The following is an 18,695-nucleotide window of genomic DNA, read 5'->3' as shown; positions in this document are numbered from 1 at the left end:
ACTTGCCATCCAGAAACCACTTGCTGCTTTGTTGTTGGTTGTACAGGAGGCCCCACTTTTGCTTTTCAAATATGTACAATTGCATTTGTTTGCAGCCATTTTCACGTATGAGTGTAAATGTTGAGTTGGATGGTGTGGATTTACAGTGACAGGACACGCTAAAAAAGCTCATTCTGAAGCTGAAAAGACTAAAATCATTTTTATAGAAGAATGACATTTCGCAAAAAAATTTATGAACATGTTTTGTGTAGACCATAGACCAATCGTAACATGTTCAAGGAAGCATAATAGGTTACTTCATATAACTATTCCTGTCATGTTTGTTGAGGGCCCAGATGACTGCAGAAGTTCAAGTGGAGATTTAATGTAAAAATCTTACATGACACAAGAACCCAAGCAGGAAATGAGGTCAGAGCAAAATAGACCTAAATACTGGGCTGTGTGATGATTACTGGGGTGAACACAGCTGGGTCCAATAAGCAGAATAAAGGTCAGCTTTGAGGGGGACATGATGAGGTTAAACTTTGAGAAAACAGGAGAAAATGGCCGATAAAGGTCACAGGGAACCAGCGAAGGAGAAATCTCCAAGTATTAACAAAGATTCAAACTATAGGGTGACAAAGACATTCAAAAACAGGAAACAATTAAATACTGAGCTCAAGGGAGGCTTCAGAACAAAAACATGAGGAAATACAAAGCATGGAACTATTAAAATTTCCACTTATAAGTGTTTTACGAAGGGTTCTCAAGTACTTTTTGATCCTAGCGCAGACAGTTGTTTTGCTATGTTTCTTGCTAGTTTTAGCCTCCTCAAAATCTAATGAGACACCAAACAAAATACATAAATGGAGGTTTGTACATGTGAGTCTGTAGTTACTGAAAGCTGAAATAACCAAACCCACCTGCTGCCAAGGCCTGAAGCTTCCTTGTGGTTATTGGTGAAGCAGAAAAGTTGTTTCATTTAAATCAATGATGGCTGCGAGTAATTGTTGCCGCACAAGACAAAAACTGAGTTTCTATTACATATGTGCGCAAGACTTTGTCAATATTACACCAATGTTGAAAAATATATATATACAATTTAGTAACTGTGATATTTTCCATTACGTAAGAGACGGAATTAAAATCACACGTAAAAAAGTTCGTTCACTCAGTGAGTAGTTAAAAAACATCCTCCTGCCACTTCCTGCCCGATTTTATTCCCCCGGTAGCAACATCCGGTTGTTGATCACATGACTTCCGTGATGCGGAAAAAACGTGCTAACGTTGTAATTTTGCTAAATATATTATGTACACTTCTCTGCAGCAAACAGAAAGCAGCGGGGACTGACCACTGTCAGTCACATTCCTTATTTGGAAATAGAACCATTGCACTCCGGAAGTGAAGGGGGCGCTATTTCTTACATTATCCACGGTCTCCCGTTTTTATTTTCTTTTGAAATCTGTGATATAGCTTCATCTTTAGGAAGGAGTTTCACTCTCAGTATGTACTTGAACTTCTCTCTTTTATTTACTTCAGAGCAGCTCACAGTTTTTAACAAATTCCGTAGCTTTCTGTGTACTTCTAAATCTGCTCGTTAGTCGCATCTTTTCGGGCCCGCTACTGCCTCTAGTGGCGTGGGGGTGGTAACACAACTAATATAATTATATTACTAAATTAGAATACCACAGTCTTTATTATTTATTATTAATTCTGGCATTACTGGAAACGTAAAAGATAAATTGTCTTTTAAAACACCACATTTTTCCATTAGAAAAATGAGCTAATTAGGTGACATAAACAATACCTTTATACATTTAAATAATATCTATATCTCTGTCAATTATAGGAGGAACAAAAGAAATAAGACATGAAAAACAACATGATCGACTATAATAAAAATGCCATTTACAATGTATACATAAAAAATTTAATTGAGCAAAAGTTAATTAAACAAGTTTTAAATTAGTTAACAAATTAATTTGGTTCACAGAAGAATAACCAGGATTGTTAAACAGATACAAGCAATAATTCACATTTTTACTTTTACTGTGCCATCTTATTCTTTTTGTTGGTAGAGTCTTATATATAGGAAAAAATATGGTTGAACTATTTAGTCTTCTAAGGTGAAAATGTTTCTTTGACTCTAAAACGATAAAATAAAACTCTTTCATAGAATCAGAATATTAATTAATTTTGTGCATCGAGTAAAATACTTTGGATGCTATAGGTAAATGTTGTCATTTAGTTTGGCTAAGAATAATTATTGCACTGTCAATAAATGACTTAATAGATGTTCTATAGTTACCAGAGGAACACAATAACGTCTTCATGAGCTCAAACTATTACCTACTGTTTTACCTGCCACTGAAAATTCTCTGAAAAGATTGTCTGTTAGTCTGCAGCTCATGTGACCAAACCAGCTGAAAAGATGAAAAGTTGAAACTCTCAACAGTTAAAAGTTGAGATGAGTTAAAACTCAAGTTAAAATGTTAAGTTTTAACATTTTAACTCAATAACCTCAACATAACTAGAGGTTGTACACAACCAGGAGATCACTGGGTCTTCTAAAAAGGTAGAGAAAACATTTTTAAAAAATATAGCCAGTGTTTTGAACTAAACTGAGCTGACTGTCCAGGAATGACCCGAGGTTTTTAAGTTTCAACAGGTTGGCCATCGAGTGAAACTGGAACCACTTTCAGGTTTTGTTTATGTCATTTAATTAGCTCTACTTCCTAAAGGAAATGAAAATGTATGGTGTTTAGTGAGGGTCTTTATCGCTTACGGTTTCAGTAATGCCAGAATTAATAAGAAATAATAAAGACGTTGTGGGATTCTGATTTAGTAATGTAATTAGATTAGATGAGTAAATGAGAAAAAACAGGTAAAAAAAAAAAACTGAGGCAGAAATTTTGAGGTTAATCTCAGAAATGTCAAATTTCTTTTTTAGGAAATTTCTGACAGTTTTTAGATTTGAAGCCCAGAAAATTTCTAAAAGTAAAAAAATTGACCAGCTCAGAAAGGTTTTTAAAGTTTTTTTATATAGAAAATACATTAAATTAATCAAAAAACTATTTATGTTCCTATACTTTTAGGAACTATTCCTAAACTTAGGAATAGTTCTTTCAAGAAAATGTCTGAGAAATTAATTTTAAGTCTTATTGGAGAAATTTACTCCTCTTTCTGTCTATGTCATCATAGCAAAATACCATTCTTCTTCAAAAATGTGATTTTTTTTTTTGTTTGGCTTTTCCATTACGCAAATTTATTTTTATAATTCCTATTTGTGGAATTTTAATGTCAGTGGAAATTCAGCTAATGAAGAAAACCTGAACCTCTTTTCACACTGGAATTTCATCTGGACTCTTTCTGTTATTACAAAGAAACCAAATTAAATATTTTTTATAAAGTAATGGAGAAATAATATTCTAAAACCCATCTTTATGCCATTAATGTATCATTTATACTCCTAAAAACAAAACAGACCAATAAAAACAAAGAACTGCATAATTATCAGCAAATCCACCTGGATTGCTTTATTTATTTTTTTCTTTTACATCACCATTTTCATCATCATCATTGTCATTATTATTAATATTATTCTTTATTTTTCAGATATTTTCATCTTATTACTACCACTGGAATCATGGAAATCTGTTAAATCGTTGCACAATTTGTTCCTCAAAATGTACACATTTAGCGTATCTGAATGACAATTCTCAATGTTTTCATATTTACTCTTGAAACTCGTCCAAACGAAGCAAAGAACGAAACCGAACATGTACATACGTTTATCCAATACATACCTGAAGAAAATAAATAGTTATCGTAAAAAAAATAATAAAATACAACTGAAAAAAATACACACATCTTACAAATTTGTTTCCCGCCCCCCCAGATGCCCCGCCCCAAACCCACCCTGTAGGTTTATCATACAGATATATATTTTTTAATGACGCCTCATATCATCTTCACTACCAAAAAAAGTTTTTTTTTTTAGGTTGTTGTCGTTATTGGACATGCATCGTAAACACAGAGGCTAAAGGTTTTGTTTTCTGGGCTTCCTCAGGCTGCCCTCTCTCCTCCACAGACAGCTTTTCCTTCCTGTTATGGCTTGTGTGTGCAGTAGAATGACCAACTTCTGTTCACATTTTTATTTTTTTTTTGCTTTCCATCCTCTTGGATCGGCTGTTTTTGTCTCTCTGTCGGCTCCGTCCTCATAGAAAAACTCCCAGTGGAAACTTCATAGTGATTTGGTGGGAGTCTTGGTTCTTACTGGGTAAAACTGGAGGCTACTGTCTAGCATAGCCTTGCCTAGCCTAGCATAACATAGTATAGCATAGCTTTAATCTAAATCAGTAGTTCCAAAACACAAGCAAAGAAAAAAAGGAGAGTCTGGATAAGTTGCTGCTGGCTGCAGCCCCAACTCAACGTTTACACTCTCACATGAAAATGGCTGCAAAACAGATGCACAATTATACACCTGTAGCTCTCTGAAAAGCAAAAGTGGAGCCTCCTGCGCTACCAACAGAATGCAGGAAGTTATTTCTAAATGGTAAGTCAACAACAAAACACTTGTCTATTCCAGCAGCCATTGTATAGCACAAATAGAGGTAAAACCGGCTGACTAATCATCCTGGAGCTCAGCTAGGTAACGGGGAAGTGTGACGTTTCTGAAACGGCTCATTTTCAAGGCACCAAAAAGAATTATTTTATTGCCAAAAAACACCTGTGTGTTTTCTTTTTCTTTCAAGTGCTTGGGATGTTTTTAGAAGAAGTTGAGATTCAAATGAAGGTTTGAAACGGTGCAGAATATACATTTTAAGTTATTTACACCAGAGCTCATACTTTGGTTTTGGTTTTTACGAATAAGGAAATACCTAATCTGTTGAAACATCAGGATAAAGTCGTAATACTTTGAGAAAAGTCAAAATATTACAAGAATAAAGTTGTAGTAAATACATCAGGTGCTACTGATAATAATCTGATGCTGATTTATTGACTGTTCTTGAAATATTACAACTTTATTCTCAAAATATTATGACGTTATTCTTGTATAACTATGACTTAATAATGGTCATTTTACAACTTTATTCTACACTATGACTTACCACAAAATTAAGACTTTAATCTCACTTTACTGCAACTTTATTCTGGTAATATTATGACTTTATTCTGACAATATAATGACATTGTTCTAATATTATTTCTACTTTCTACTCACACGACTTTATTTTTGTTAAAAAAATTTCTTAGCTTGCCTCTGATACTCTGATATAGTAAATAAGTGCTGCCGCAGTAACGCTGCCTCTTTTCAATAAATGTACTTAAATATAATTTTTCAGTTTAAGATTTTGCCACTAGAGTGAAAAACTGATCTATTTTAGTCTGAATAACCGACATAAATCAATTTAAGGATCATAAAAGCTTCTGGTGACAAAGATTGCTCCACCAAGTTCTCTCCTTTGATGCCCCTTTCAAAAGAGATCACTATCCGCCTTCAAGGTGCCAACAGACAATGGATCTCTGATGTGGTCGGACATAAATGGTGGTCTGAATTCAGCCGTGTTTTACCACACCACCCAATCCTGGTGGGGATCAGGGAGGCCAACAAAAAGGGGCTGCGCCGGCTGAAACCGGACACCAGCGGAAATAAAGGAGCGCCGGTGTCGTTTCCGACACATCTGTCTGTCTCCCAGAATCGCTTTTCAGCTTTAACACCCTCCAGATCCGAACTAAACAATGAGCTCAGGTTCTGGTGTCGAGCAGACGTTCTGATGTTTGAAACTGTAAGATGATAAACGGCGCCGGACACTTAGACGGAGAGAGAAAACAGCCGGTCCGATTCAACCCGCTAAATCTGAGAACAAGTTTATACATTCTTCATGTCATTTTCCTCCTATTTTCCTTTGCTACTGTTATTGCAGAACGGCCAGGTTTGCGTTTAGGTTAATTGGTAGAGTCATTGCTTCGTTCTTTGTGGATGAGCGAGAGTGTCCTTTAGTCCCAATCCAGCCAGCGCCCTGAGGAGAAAAAAGAAAAACACCTTTACTGGTAATTATTGTTCTCTGCATCTTTCATTTTAACGTATTATTAACACACATACAAGCACACACATTAGAAAGATTAAGAGAGTCAACAACAAAACACTTCTCTTTTCCAGCAGCACATACAATGGTTAAACTAGCTAACCAAACGTGCTGGAGATCCGCTTGGGTTGCTAGGTAACGGGGGGTGGGCTGGCTGGGGTTGCTAGGTAACCACGGAACGCTAGTCGAATGTGACCAGAGGTGGGCAGAGTGCCCAAAGATTGTACTCAAGTAAGAGTAGCACTACTTCAACACGTTTTTACTCAAGTAAAAGTAAAAAGCAGCCGTACAAGAAATGACTCAAGAGTGAAAAAGCATTTGGTAAAAAAACGACTCAAGTACTGAGAAAATGATAAATCATTTAATATTTTAAAATTACATTATAAGGTTGACCAAAATATAAAGTTACGTAAAAAATTTGCCATTTTTAAGACAAATAACAAAACAGGGGTAAAACCAGCTAACCAAGTACTGGAACTCTGCTTGGGTTGCTAGGTAACAGGGCTGGGCTCAACTGGGGTTGCTAGGCAATGGCACAGCGCTAGTTGAATGTGACCAGAGGTCAAAAACTGTAGTGAAGTAAAAGCAGCGCTACTTCAATCTGTTTACACAAATAAAAGTAAAAAGTATTTGACCCTCTGTAGATTACAGAAAATCAACAATAAATTCAAACACAAGCACCGACGTCCGCTAATCCGCTAACAGCACAGCTAATTTTAGCTTAGCAATTTACTGCACTTTGTTTCCCCACAATTAATTTTTCCAGATCAATTCTAAAGCGCTAACGATGTTTTGTAAACTTTCAGTTGAATGAAGGTAGAGTATTAGCATTAGCTTCCGCTAAATACCGTGTTGGTGTAGCGCTTCAGCGTTAGCAGAACTAATGTTTATGTTTAGTGTTTTTGGGTTAGCACAGCTAACTTCTTAGCTAGCAACCAATTCAAGTATTTACATTTTATGCATTACTGTAATTTAAACCTGGAAAAAGAAAGCTAAAAGTAAATTAATAAAATCCCAAACCATCATTGACACTCCAGCCCCACGAGGAGTTTATGGAAATTCCCAACCACAACTGTAAATTCTAAATTTAAGACCTCGAGGGAATGTACTAAAATTCCCAGACAGGTCAGCTACAGCAAACAAAATGCATCAAACGACGAGTTCAAACGCTCGACACATGTGGAAGCCATCAGCACAGAAGTCAGCGGCCACACGCAGGAGGAACCCTGTTAGGCCGTTTAATCGACATGTTCTCACCTCAGTGACTCAACAGGAGTACGTCCTCACTGAGGCAGATTCACCCCGGGCACCAGAGCTAGCTGCTTTGGAAACCAGGAGAGAGAAACACAACGCCATTAACGCAACAGCAGTGACCTTTCTGGAGGTATTAAAGGGATTATAGCATTCCTCTGTACTTTAAAGAGTCTGCTCCTTGTTATTGTCAGTTCCTCCGCTAAGGGAGGAAACAAATTCCTGAGGTAAGCTAATAGTAGAGTAACATAAATGCGGGTTATATATTTTAGTGATGCACCTTTTGCTCATCGCGTGAACAAAACTTTGTAAAGTAGCAGCGAAACAATGCAGAACCTCAAAACATTACCAAGTATTATTGGTCTACTTTCTAATACAAATATCTTGACATAAGACAATACTGACTTACAGGCAACTTTTCAGAAAGATAAAGTACGGAGTTAAATTGAAGCCAGATAGTTTGTTAAAAAAGTTTTTTTGAAACTGAAATTGACAAACACAATTGAAACTGGAAAAAGCTGCGAAACTGAAAATGTTTTAAAACTGGACAAAAAAATATACAGTTTTTTGCTCTAAGAATGAAAAGTTAGATATAAGCACCTCAAGTAGCCTCATTTAGCCTAGCGTTAGCATCATTAGCAGTTCAGTTTTACACTGTAAAAACACAATATCTTAGATCGACTGGCAGATTATTTCACTTTTAACATTCTACAAGTGACAAATTTTTAATCAGTATTAAGGAATTATTGACCTAAAACAAGCTGCTATTTCTTGTTGAAAAGTTACTTGTCAGTTAGTTTTGTCTTATTTCAAGTGAACTGAGACCAAAAACACTTGGTAAGCTTTTTGCAGTGAAGGAGTTAAACGTGAGAGCTCCGGAGGTGAAAGGTCGGGCTCACCGTCACTCTGAACCTTTCTCAGGGTGACGGAGGGCGTGGAAATGGCTGAGGCACGGAAGTTAGCGGGCAGCGTCTCGGCGGAGTCGGAGGTCACGCCCCGGAGGTCTTTCTCCCTGAACATCTTCCTCCAGGAGGGCGAGCGGGTGAACGTCTTCGTTCCATCCTGCCCAGAAAAAACATCCAATAAGAGAAATAAAGACGCTAACGCTGACGCTGTCAAAAAGCCAAATATTCTGACCTCATCGGGTCGTCTCTCCGTTCCCATGGAGATCAGGGAGTTGTACTCCTGCTCCAGAACCTGTCTGGCCTGCGGGAGAGAAGTGACAGAAATCTTTAAATGCTTTTTATGACTCAACTTTAAATTAAAATTTGTGAAGGCGCTACACGCATGTAAGATTCCTGCAAACAACCAACCGGATTTTAACCAATCAGATGTGACATTTTGGATATTTTGGGATGATGGGAAGCAGGAAACTCACAGGTTGCTGTGTTGGTCTGTTTACAGTACCTACTGGGGTTGCTATGGGTTACCTATAGGACACGTTCAGCATACCTTAACTAGGACCTTAATTTGAAGCCAAATTTATTTGTATAGCACTTTTCAAAGTGAAAACATCATAAAAACATGTTTATGATGTTTTCACCCAATTATGAAAGAAGCAATAAATATTACATTTCAAATGCCATCATTTGAAATACACATCAAACATAAATGTTTCATTTCTTCTGGTTCAAAAGCAACTCTAACCAGGTGGGACACTCAGTGTTTTGGCTGTTTTGCAGTTTTCTGGAAGTTTGCTCCAGATTTGTGGTGCGTAGGAGCCGAACGCTGCTGCTCCATGTTTGGTTCTGGTAGTTTGGGTCAGTAAATGTGTTCACCTGTGTGTTCTGGTTGGGGATCTGCAGCAGGAGGGCCAGGTCGGTGTAGTCAAAGGTGTCGTCCAGAGCCAGCAGAGCGCCGTGGACGCCGCTCTCTCTCAGGTTGTCTGCGTACTCCTTCAGGCCGATGCTCTGGACCCAGCACATCACGCGCTCATTGGACCACACCATCACATCTGGACCGGAAGAGCAGAATCTGATCACTGATAAAGTTTCTAAAATAGAAGCTAATAAATAATCAAAGCTTCTGGCTCTCTTAATATAAGTAATATGCTGTGTTATACTGGAATTATTAATAAATGCTTTTGGAAAGACAATATTGCTTTAGTATGTTAGTATTTTAGCAGAAATGAAGTAAGATGATTAAAAAGAGGAGATGACCTTTATTCTGGTGGACGCTGTCCTCTCTCCTCCTCTCCAGCTCCTTTCGGTCGTAATTCAGGCGCTTTAGGCACATGATGCCGTAATGCAAGCTGACCCTGGGAAAGGTCAAAAGAGCAGGAGAGTTTAACAGGTAACTGTGGGGTTCACTTTTAATCTGTGAAGCACTCGAGGCTTTGGGCTCAGAGGTTTGATCTGACGCCACGCCGAGTCGTCACTGTCACAACGGGAAGGTTCCCCTGAAAAACAGCCTCAGTTTCTCAGTAAAAATAACCTCAAACTTGTAAATTAGAGTGATTTATAAGTTCGGTTTCTTCAGAAACTCAGTTCAAATGGTGTTTTTTTTTTTCCGTTTTGTTTTAGTTAATAAATGGAAATTAAATTTTGTATTTTCTTGCTTTATGTTGCCATTAAAAGTGTAACAAAAAACTAAAAACAGATGAGCTGTGAGCCTAAAGCATTAAAACAAAAAAAGTTTGGGAAATTTAAAGTGTAATTTTGACTAATTAATTACATGAATTTCAACGCATTAAAACAAATTACATTTTTCTAACATAAAAAGATCCCAGAACTGTAATATCAAAATATTCACTAAACTCAGAACCTTTTTCACAAAATTATAACTTTCATTTCAGGATTTTGACTTTAAGTCAGAAATTTTTTATGTTTTTCTCAACATTCTGAGGATTTTTTCAGAATTTACTTTTTCTAAGAATTCTAACTTTAATTTAATAATTTTTTTTTTTAAATCAGAATTTGATCCTTTTTCTGAGAATTTTGACTTTTCTCACCAGAATTTTTACTGTTTGATTTCAGAATTCTGAATTTTATTTTTTTTTCAAAACTTTGACTTTAATTTCAGGATTTTGACTTTAATCTTCTGAGATCAAAACTCTGAATTCAGTTAATTTAATGAAAACCAAAAAAATCTTGAACCAACAAATCTGCGTACATGTTTTACGTAAGGATCGGTTTTTACAGTGCTGGTGGCGCCGTACCTGTGGAAGCTGTCCACCATCTTGAGCTGCCCCCTCAGCTCCTTCTTGGTCAGGTGGTCCAGCATGCGGGCGTCCACCAGCGACTCCATGAAGTAGCTGCGGTACTGGGGCAGGCCCAGGCTGGGCAGCCAGTCGTTGCCCACCCACTCATGATTCATGTCGCCGTAGGCCAGAATCTGGAGGGGGACGAGCGCAGATGATCGACGCTGAATCACACTCAGCTTTACATTTCACGTCTGAGCGCTCATGACTCACTGCAGATGAAGGAGCTGACAAATAATCGGCGCGTTTTGTTAGTAAAATAAAATAAAAAAGTGATCCTCACCTGATCCCAGCTGAACTCCTTCAGTTCCTGCAACGCCGAGAGAAAAGACAAGGCAGAAAGAGAGGAAGACGGAGCGAGTGGAGTGGTGGGGGGAAAGGGAAGGGAAGAAGCAGTGTGGACGGATGGAGGGATGAATGAGGAGAAGCAAAAGAGGGAGAGGTCACAGCAGCAGCAGCAGCAGCAGGAAAAGAGGACAAAAGTGAGGAACAGTGTGTTAGTGAACGGGTAATTAGTCTGAAGCAGTTCACGTAGAAACAGGGAGATGCTCAACACTATGGCCTGGGCCCACAGAGGAGACAGACGGAGAGAGGGACAAATACAAAGAAAGAAGAGGAGGAAGGGGAGAGACTCATCAACGTGATTCAGACCAGACCAGACGATTATGAACAAATCCTGACCATAAAAAGGGAATCTGACAGGAAACGGCACCACTAACCGGAGGCTTGGTGGCGGCGTTCAGGGACTCCATCTCTGCGTGGGTCATCCACACGTTGCTGGTGGACTGCAAAAAATGAAGGCACAGACATTTATTCTGAGAGAGTTAACAACAAAACACAGATTGCCTTTTATGCCTCGAGCATCGGAGGTGAAAGATTTCCTACAGGAGCCATCAATCAAGCAGCAAGGCATCCTGCAAGGGACAGGAACAAAACGTTCAACCGGTTTCCTTCAACTGAAAGTATCTGTTCAGGGTGTCGAGTGAAATCCTTTGAATGTTTGTTTCCCAGCATCTCAATCAAAATAAACAAACTGCAGGAGAGGCAAAGGCAAGACAAACCCAGCCAGGCAGCAGCCAAAATCCACAGCAATCAGGACGAAACTTCGAGTTTCTTCTGGAATCTTCTTTGAAAACAAAAAAACATCCGATAGAAAGAAGAATGACGGCGTATTCGGGCTAATATAGATTAAAAAAAACATACATTTCTGCCGAAAAACTTAGTAAATCTTTAAATTAATTGCACAAATTTTCTAGAAAAACTTGTAAATTTCCAAGTTTCAAAAAGAAAGTCATAAAGTAGCTAGACAAAACAGAAATTTTGAGATTAATCTCAGACATTTTCTAAAAAAAAAAACTCTTCGAGCTCCAAAAGTGGAAAGAAAACGCTCTGAAATTTTGAGTTTAACTTAAGAAAATTTCTAGAATTTAAAAAAAATATTTCTTAGCTCCAAAGGTTTTCTAGACAAACTCGGAAATATTTGAGATTCATAATTCATTCTGGATAAAAGAAGAGTGCATTCCCATCAAAAAACTCAGAAAACTTTCAATTTATCTCTGAAATTTTCTAGAAAACTTTGGAAATTTCTGAGTTTGAAAACTCAAAAAAATGTGATAAAACACTCAGAAATTTTGACATCAATCTAAGAAATTTTCTACAAAAAACTTGAACATTTCTGAACTCAAAAAAAAGAAAAATATGCAAGAAAAAGCTCAGACATTTTTAGAGAAACTGACATTTTTGAGTTTCACAAGTGAAAAATTTCATACTTTTGGAAATTTTCAGAGTTTAAGAAATTAAAGAAGAGAAGTAAAGACCTGTCAAAAAAGGAACTAAAATAAAATTCTAATTATTTCCAGACACTTTCTAGAAATAACTTGGAATTTTCTAAGTTAGTTTTGTCTTATTTCAACTGCAATAAGATATTTTCACTAGAGACTAAACAAACAAAAGCTTTTCTGTTTTTGTAGTGTTTCCTGTATGCCATGTTAGCCAGAGGCAGATCTGTCACAGCGCGGAAAGATTTTTATATTCGTAGCCTTTGGGTTGTTCAGATCTGGTGTCCTGCTCTGTCTGGTCACTGGTCACTGGTCAACAGCTGTGAACCCGACCTGGACGGGTTGAGGAGAGCATTCTGGTAATCCAGGTTATTCCAGGAAAGAGTTGATAAAAACTTCCAGCTCCAGAAAATCTTCAAACATTTCCCAAGACATCTGGCAGCAGCAGCAGAGTTTAGCAGAACTGTTTACAGAAGGCATTTTTCACCAGATATGAAGCTAATATTTCTGCCGCCTGAGGAAAGTCATATCAAACTGATATTCTTAAACAAATCCAAAACCGTTTTAATTCAGGAATATAAACTGGGGCAGGGAGAATTTCTAAATTTAACAGAAAATTCGGTCTGCTGTTACTACGGTACTTTCAGACGTACCTTTAGATTGAGGATGTTCATTTTTGGATCTACAATCCCGTCCCCACAAAAAATAAAATCATTACTTTATTTATTTAACTAAAAAAGTTTGTTTTTATTTTTCAGTGGGTAAAATGGTGTTTAAAACAGTTTGTAAGCTCTGTGAGGATATTTCGACATGCTAACAGTTAGCTGCTAACAGGTAGCTGCTAACAATGCTAAGGTTAGCATGTGCCTTACAAATTCCTATTTGTGATACATTAGAGGGTTTTACAGATTTTAATGAGTCTGAATTATGTCTTCTGCATCAATTATGCATGCTTTAATGCATAAACTGTGATATATTTGACTTTTTTGCTGTTTATGGACAGAAAAAAATAAAGAGGGTGAAGTTTGTGGTTAGCCAAACCCTGCTATTGTTTTTATTTTTTTAATCATCCCAAATGTAAAAATGCAAATTTTTCAGGTAATTTTTTTCATAACAATATCAAAAACAATACATGTATAGGATATGTTTTATTTTTGAGAAAATAATTGTGTAGAAAATTGTCAACAATCTGTCAACAGGATTGAAGATTATTATTGTAAGATCATTTACTTCTCTTCTTTTACACAAACTTATTGAAGTATTTTTAATTCTCTGCAGTAAATGTGACTCATAAGAATCCAAAATGAATTATATATCAGCGTTCTGACACAGGAATGTGTTTTTGTAGCAAAAACATGACGCAGGCTGCATATTTATTTACATCATGTTGGTAACTGAGCATGTGGGGATGCATTTCAACACAAAGTGTGAACACACATAGCTGCAGCTGTCAACTTGTTATTGGATCGCTAAGCCTTCGTGTTAGCACCAAGTATGAACAGCCACACTAAGCTGCATGTTGGACAGAGCAAAAAGAACCAACTCCCTAAAAGAAAACTCACAGAAAAAGTTTTTACAAGACTGCTAAGGTCAGCTGATGTAATGAGAACCAAAACAATGTATTACAAACAAAAAGAGCATAAAGAATAAAGAACAATGTGAGAAACACTGCAAAACACAAAAACTCACCAAGTAATTTTGGTCTAGTTTCTACTGCAAATATCTTAGTGTTCTTGAAATAAGACAAAACTAACTCACAAGAATCTTTTCGGCAAAATACGGGAGCTATTTTAAGTCGATAATTCCATCATATTGATGAAAATACTCCAGTTCTACTGGCAGATTATTTCACTTAGAACATAAGAAAACTGTCTTGTTATAAATCAAATAATCTGCCAGTGGAAGTAAAACGTTTTTCTTTTTCATCAATATTAAGAAATTATTGATTTAAAATTTAGTTCCCAACATAAGGAGCTAAATTAGGGCCATAAAGTTTGTTTAAAAACTGAAACTGATAAAATAAAAAACAACAACTTGAAACTGAAAATTAGTTTTCTTTTTATTAATTTCAAAAGTTGTATTTCTAGCTTCAATACTTTCTTTTTCAGTTTCAAAGTTTCTTCTGAAATAATTTTTTAAAAATTAAGGGAATTTTTTTTAATTATTATTTCCGTTTCAAAAAATGTCTGTTTTGAAACTGAAATTTTCAGTTTCTAAACTATTTTTTCAGATCCAAATCTTTTATTGTTTCAAAGTTGTTTTCAGTTTCTAAACATTTTTATCAAATTATTTTTTCCCAGTTTCTACACATTTTCAATTATAAAAAACCTTTTTCATTTTAAATATGTTCTTTTTCAATAAAAAAAAAATGTAACGAGCTTTTTGGCCTCAAATTGCTAAAAGTTCCTTCTAAGTTACTTTTGTCTTATTTCAAGTGTGCTAAGATATTTGCACTAAAAACCATACAAAAAATACTTGGCAAGATTTTGTGTTTTCACAGTGAACATAAGGGTTGTACCTGCCGACATCAACCTTCAGTAACGGTGCCCTGCCAAAGATAAAAGCAGATATTAAAGCTGAGGTGAAGCCTTACTGAGCGAGTGCTGGCTGGGGCAGATGGGCTGGTGAGGGACACCATCTCCTGGATGGCCAGGCGCAGTTTGAGGCGGTGGAGCGGGTTACTGATGCCGATCTCCCGCTGGATCTCTGTGTCCGACAGGTTGGCCATGATGGCGCCGCTCTTTACGTTAGCGCGACACGCCGCGACGTACCAGGCGGGCATTCCGACCCACAGCTGGAAAGAAGAAACACAATTAGACATACAATTGTGCTTTATAATTCATAAATTTATTAGAATTTGAGCACGACATACCTCTAACCAAGACACAACAGTCGGTCCATCCCAAGATGCAAACGGTAGTCCTTGGCGACAAGCTTCTTCCAGAAGTTCATGTCTGACAAACAGACAAAAATGTTTAATTGAAAACTGAAAACCTGTTAAAGCAAATAATTATAAGCGACCGATTATGATTCCTTGAACAGGTCAGGATAATCTATGGCAACACAAAACATGTTGGCACAAAATAACTCTTAAGATAATGACATTTTAGCTGTTTTAGGGACTCTTGTCACTTTAAATCCAAATAAGCACAATTATACAACTGTACATCTTTGAAAAGCAGAAGTGGAGCCTCCTGCACAACCACCAAGAATGGAACAAGCAGTTTCCGGATAGTGAGTCAACAACAAAACACTTTGACTGTGCACACAGCCATAAAACCAACTGACCAAACGTGACCCTAGCAACCCCACTTGTTTGGGTTGCTAGGTGACAGACGGAACTCCACCAGGGTTGCTAGGTAATGGCATAGTGCTCCTGGAATGTGACTTATTGAAAAGTTTTTGAAACGACTCATTTTCCAGGCAATAAAAAACACTAACTTGTTGCAAAATTAACATAAAACCGCTTAGTGTTCGTTTTTCAAGTGCTTGAGCTGAAGCAGTAAAAACCAAAATGAAAGTATAAAAACGTGCAAAATGTAAATTTTGCATAATAGGTCCCCTTTAAAACACCACAAGATTCACTGACTTTTTTTTGCTGCGACGGTCTTTATCTGCCGGACCAAGAGTTCCTGTCTTGTTTATCCCCATGGCGTCTCCAGATCCGAGGTCTTCAGAGGGCGTAGACGCTGGGAGAGACATAGAAAGATCAACTTTACTCAAAAACAGACGGCTGTGGAAGCTCAAATGTGTTTGAAAGAACAAAGAGGAAACACTCTGTTACTGTTTACCAAGAGAAGCAGACTCATCACGCCCAGGTTGGCCCATCCTTCCCTTCTCCTTCTTCCCAAAAAGCCGACCGATGGAAGACTTGATGCTTTTCTTCTTGCTGGACTTGTGGAGAGAATCCTGGCTGCTGTTGGAGCTGCTGCCGTCTGCAGAAAGGCTGGGCAATGGAAAAAATAAATAAATCAGTAAATGGAAAAATATGGAGGTAAATTAGGGCCATAAAGTTTAATAAAATTAAACAAAAAAAATTACATTGAATCAGAAAATTACTTTTGAATTTTTTATAGTTTCAAAACAGTTTTTTAAGATTCAAAACTTTTTTTATCAATTTCATAAGTATTTTTCAATTTCAAAACATTTTTTTTAAATTTTAGAAATATTATTTGGTTTCAAAACTTTTTTCAATTTCAAACTTATTTTTCAGGATTCAATATTTTTGTCAATTTTCCAATTTTTTTGTTTCAAAACTTTTCAGTTTCAAACTTATTTTCCAGATTACAGTTACAATTGTTTTTTTTTTTTTTATTTTGAGTTTCATTATCAACAAATTTTTATCCAGTTCTAAATACATTTTTTCTTTTTTGGTTTCAAAAAAAAAAAAAAAAAAGTGGACAAATTTTATGACCAGAATTTAGCTCCATAGAGAATTGACCCACAAAAGCTGAATGTTGTGAATTGTCGATGTTACCTGCGAAACTCCCGGGGGTCGTCGAGCAAGGCGCCCGGGTGGGTGAGGTTCATTCTGTCCAATCGCAGCGCGCGAGGAGTCGGAGGAGGCGTGGAGTCGAGGAGAGCAAGAGATCGATCGTCCTCTTTGTTGTTCTGGAACGTGAAATGTTATCTCAATTTCAAAAGTCTCAACATATTAAAAGCAATTACCCCCACAGATTTTATGTTTTTGCTTTTATGACACACCTACATATTTCATCCCATTAAAACCAAACTCAACTTTCCAAAAATTTGGTAAAATAAAGTTATTGATGATTAACCACTTTTTCCAGAGTGGTTCCTGAAGTCAACAACAAAACACACTTCTCTCCTCCAGTAGCGCAAACAGGAGTTAAACCAGTGGGCGTTCTGCTGGAGTTCCGCTTGGGTTGCTAGGTAACGGGGCTGGGCTCGCTGGGGTTGCTAGGTAACGGGGCTGGGCTGGCTGGGGTTGCTAGGGAGCGGTGGAATGCTAGCTGAATGTGACCAGAAGTGGAAAGAGTACTCAAGTAACTAAACACGGTTTTACTCAGTTAAAAGTAAAAAGGAGTAAAAGATTATTCATAACAAAATACAAAATGAATTTCTTTCAATTTTCAGCTTCTGTGAAGAAACTCACAGAATATCCAGATACTTGCAATAATTTATAAAATCATTCAAGTAAAAGTAAAAAGTACACAGTAGTAAAAATACTCCAAAAAGTTGTTTTTTTTTTCTAAAAGTTGCTCAATGTAATTAAAAACTCTTAATATGACTTAACAACCAGGAGGTTTTTGAAGTGGCTCATTTTCCAGATACCAAAAAATATTAACTTATTTCCCAAAAACATGACTTGGTGGTCTTTTTAAGTGCTTGGACTGATTTTAAAAAAGAAAGGGAGCAAATTGGAAGTATAAAAATGTGCAAAAGTCCATTTTGCATAACAGATCCCCTTTTAAAAAATCAAATTTTTGTATTTTCTACATTTATCGGCCTTAGTGGACGACTCCCTTTCTGGCTGTTTTGCATAAACAGGGAAGTGAAGTAAAGTAAAAATGTTCAACACTGGCTGGAGGTTTTGCATTCCAGGACCGGTTACTGGTACCTGTCTATCGGTCTCGCGGGCCGGGGAGTGAGGCAGGCGAGGGGTGGAGTGTCCAGAGCTGGGGGGAGACGGGGAGGCCAGGGTGGAGGAGGTGATGGATGACGGGATGAAGCCCCGTCCAGTGCCGTCTCTGCCCAAAGAGGAGGGATGAGTGGGCGGGCTGTCCAGCGCCACGCTGACCCGGCTCTCGATTTCCTCAGCTCGCAGCTCCGTGTTCTCCTTCTCCTCCTGGATCAGCCTGGTTCAGACGAAACAAAACAAACTCCATTTTTGTACTTTAGCAATTTCTCCATTAGCTTTTAGCACAATCAGCCAAAAACAGGCAGGAATTCATTTTTCATGAAATATTTTTGACTTTACTAAAGGCATTAAACAACCAAACAGTCTTGATTTTCTGTTAAATGATCAATAATAGCCTAATCTTTTCACAAGATCTTTGAGTGAAGTCTAATATTTCATAGATGCAAACACAGATGTATAGAATTGTACCTATGATATGAAATTCAATATATATGAAATATATACTTAATGTTTAATAGTGTAATAAAACACAATCACACTGAAAGTTGAGAAAATTCTCAGGTGGGAAAAGAAGATATCAAAGCAAACCAATTTATCAAGTTTTGTTTGTTTTGTATTTGTTTGAAATTTAAATCCAGTTTTGTTGTTTCGATAGGATTCTTACTGCAAACATTCCCAAAGGGTGAATTGTAAAATGGCTTGTTTAGATTTCAGAGTTTTACTCTTTCAATCTTTCATTTTAAATAAATGTTTTATTTATATATGTGTGTGTATAATTGATATTTATATTGTCCAG

At 37.0% G+C, this 18,695-nt stretch overlaps 2 protein-coding genes across 5 annotated transcripts in view; both read right to left on the bottom strand.

The window, feature by feature from the left end:
* Nucleotides 1-1,272, bottom strand: part of slc1a9 (solute carrier family 1 member 9) — a 65,236-nt gene extending 63,964 nt beyond the window's left edge. Inside the window, exon 1 of the mRNA XM_044101454.1 lies at nt 903-1,272. The gene's annotated coding sequence lies outside the window, so the exon portion shown is untranslated. The remainder of the gene's footprint in view (nt 1-902) is intronic.
* A 2,239-nt stretch (nt 1,273-3,511) lies between these two features.
* The window catches only part of ppfia3 (PTPRF interacting protein alpha 3), a 46,712-nt gene continuing 31,528 nt past the window's right edge, over nt 3,512-18,695 (bottom strand). Inside the window, exons 17-31 of one of the 4 annotated variants that reach the window (XM_044101450.1) lie at nt 17,879-18,116; nt 16,775-16,908; nt 16,089-16,243; nt 15,887-15,986; nt 15,170-15,251; nt 14,891-15,091; nt 11,239-11,304; nt 10,803-11,081; nt 10,478-10,653; nt 9,480-9,577; nt 9,099-9,274; nt 8,458-8,526; nt 8,220-8,382; nt 7,327-7,391; nt 3,512-6,003 (exon numbers count right to left, since the gene is read on the bottom strand). In XM_044101450.1, coding sequence (XP_043957385.1) covers nt 7,336-7,391; nt 8,220-8,382; nt 8,458-8,526; nt 9,099-9,274; nt 9,480-9,577; nt 10,478-10,653; nt 10,803-11,081; nt 11,239-11,304; nt 14,891-15,091; nt 15,170-15,251; nt 15,887-15,986; nt 16,089-16,243; nt 16,775-16,908; nt 17,879-18,116 — 1,993 coding nt within the window. In that variant the 3' untranslated portion in view covers nt 3,512-6,003; nt 7,327-7,335. The remainder of the gene's footprint in view (nt 6,004-7,326; nt 7,392-8,219; nt 8,383-8,457; nt 8,527-9,098; nt 9,275-9,479; nt 9,578-10,477; nt 10,654-10,802; nt 11,082-11,238; nt 11,305-14,890; nt 15,092-15,169; nt 15,252-15,886; nt 15,987-16,088; nt 16,244-16,774; nt 16,909-17,878; nt 18,117-18,695) is intronic. The other 3 variants (XM_044101451.1, XM_044101452.1, XM_044101453.1) reach the window with 3 other exon arrangements.

Source organism: Gambusia affinis, linkage group LG19, assembly GCF_019740435.1.
Source record: "Gambusia affinis linkage group LG19, SWU_Gaff_1.0, whole genome shotgun sequence".
NCBI lineage: Eukaryota > Metazoa > Chordata > Actinopteri > Cyprinodontiformes > Poeciliidae > Gambusia > Gambusia affinis.
This window is presented reverse-complemented; position numbering and strand designations above follow the sequence as displayed.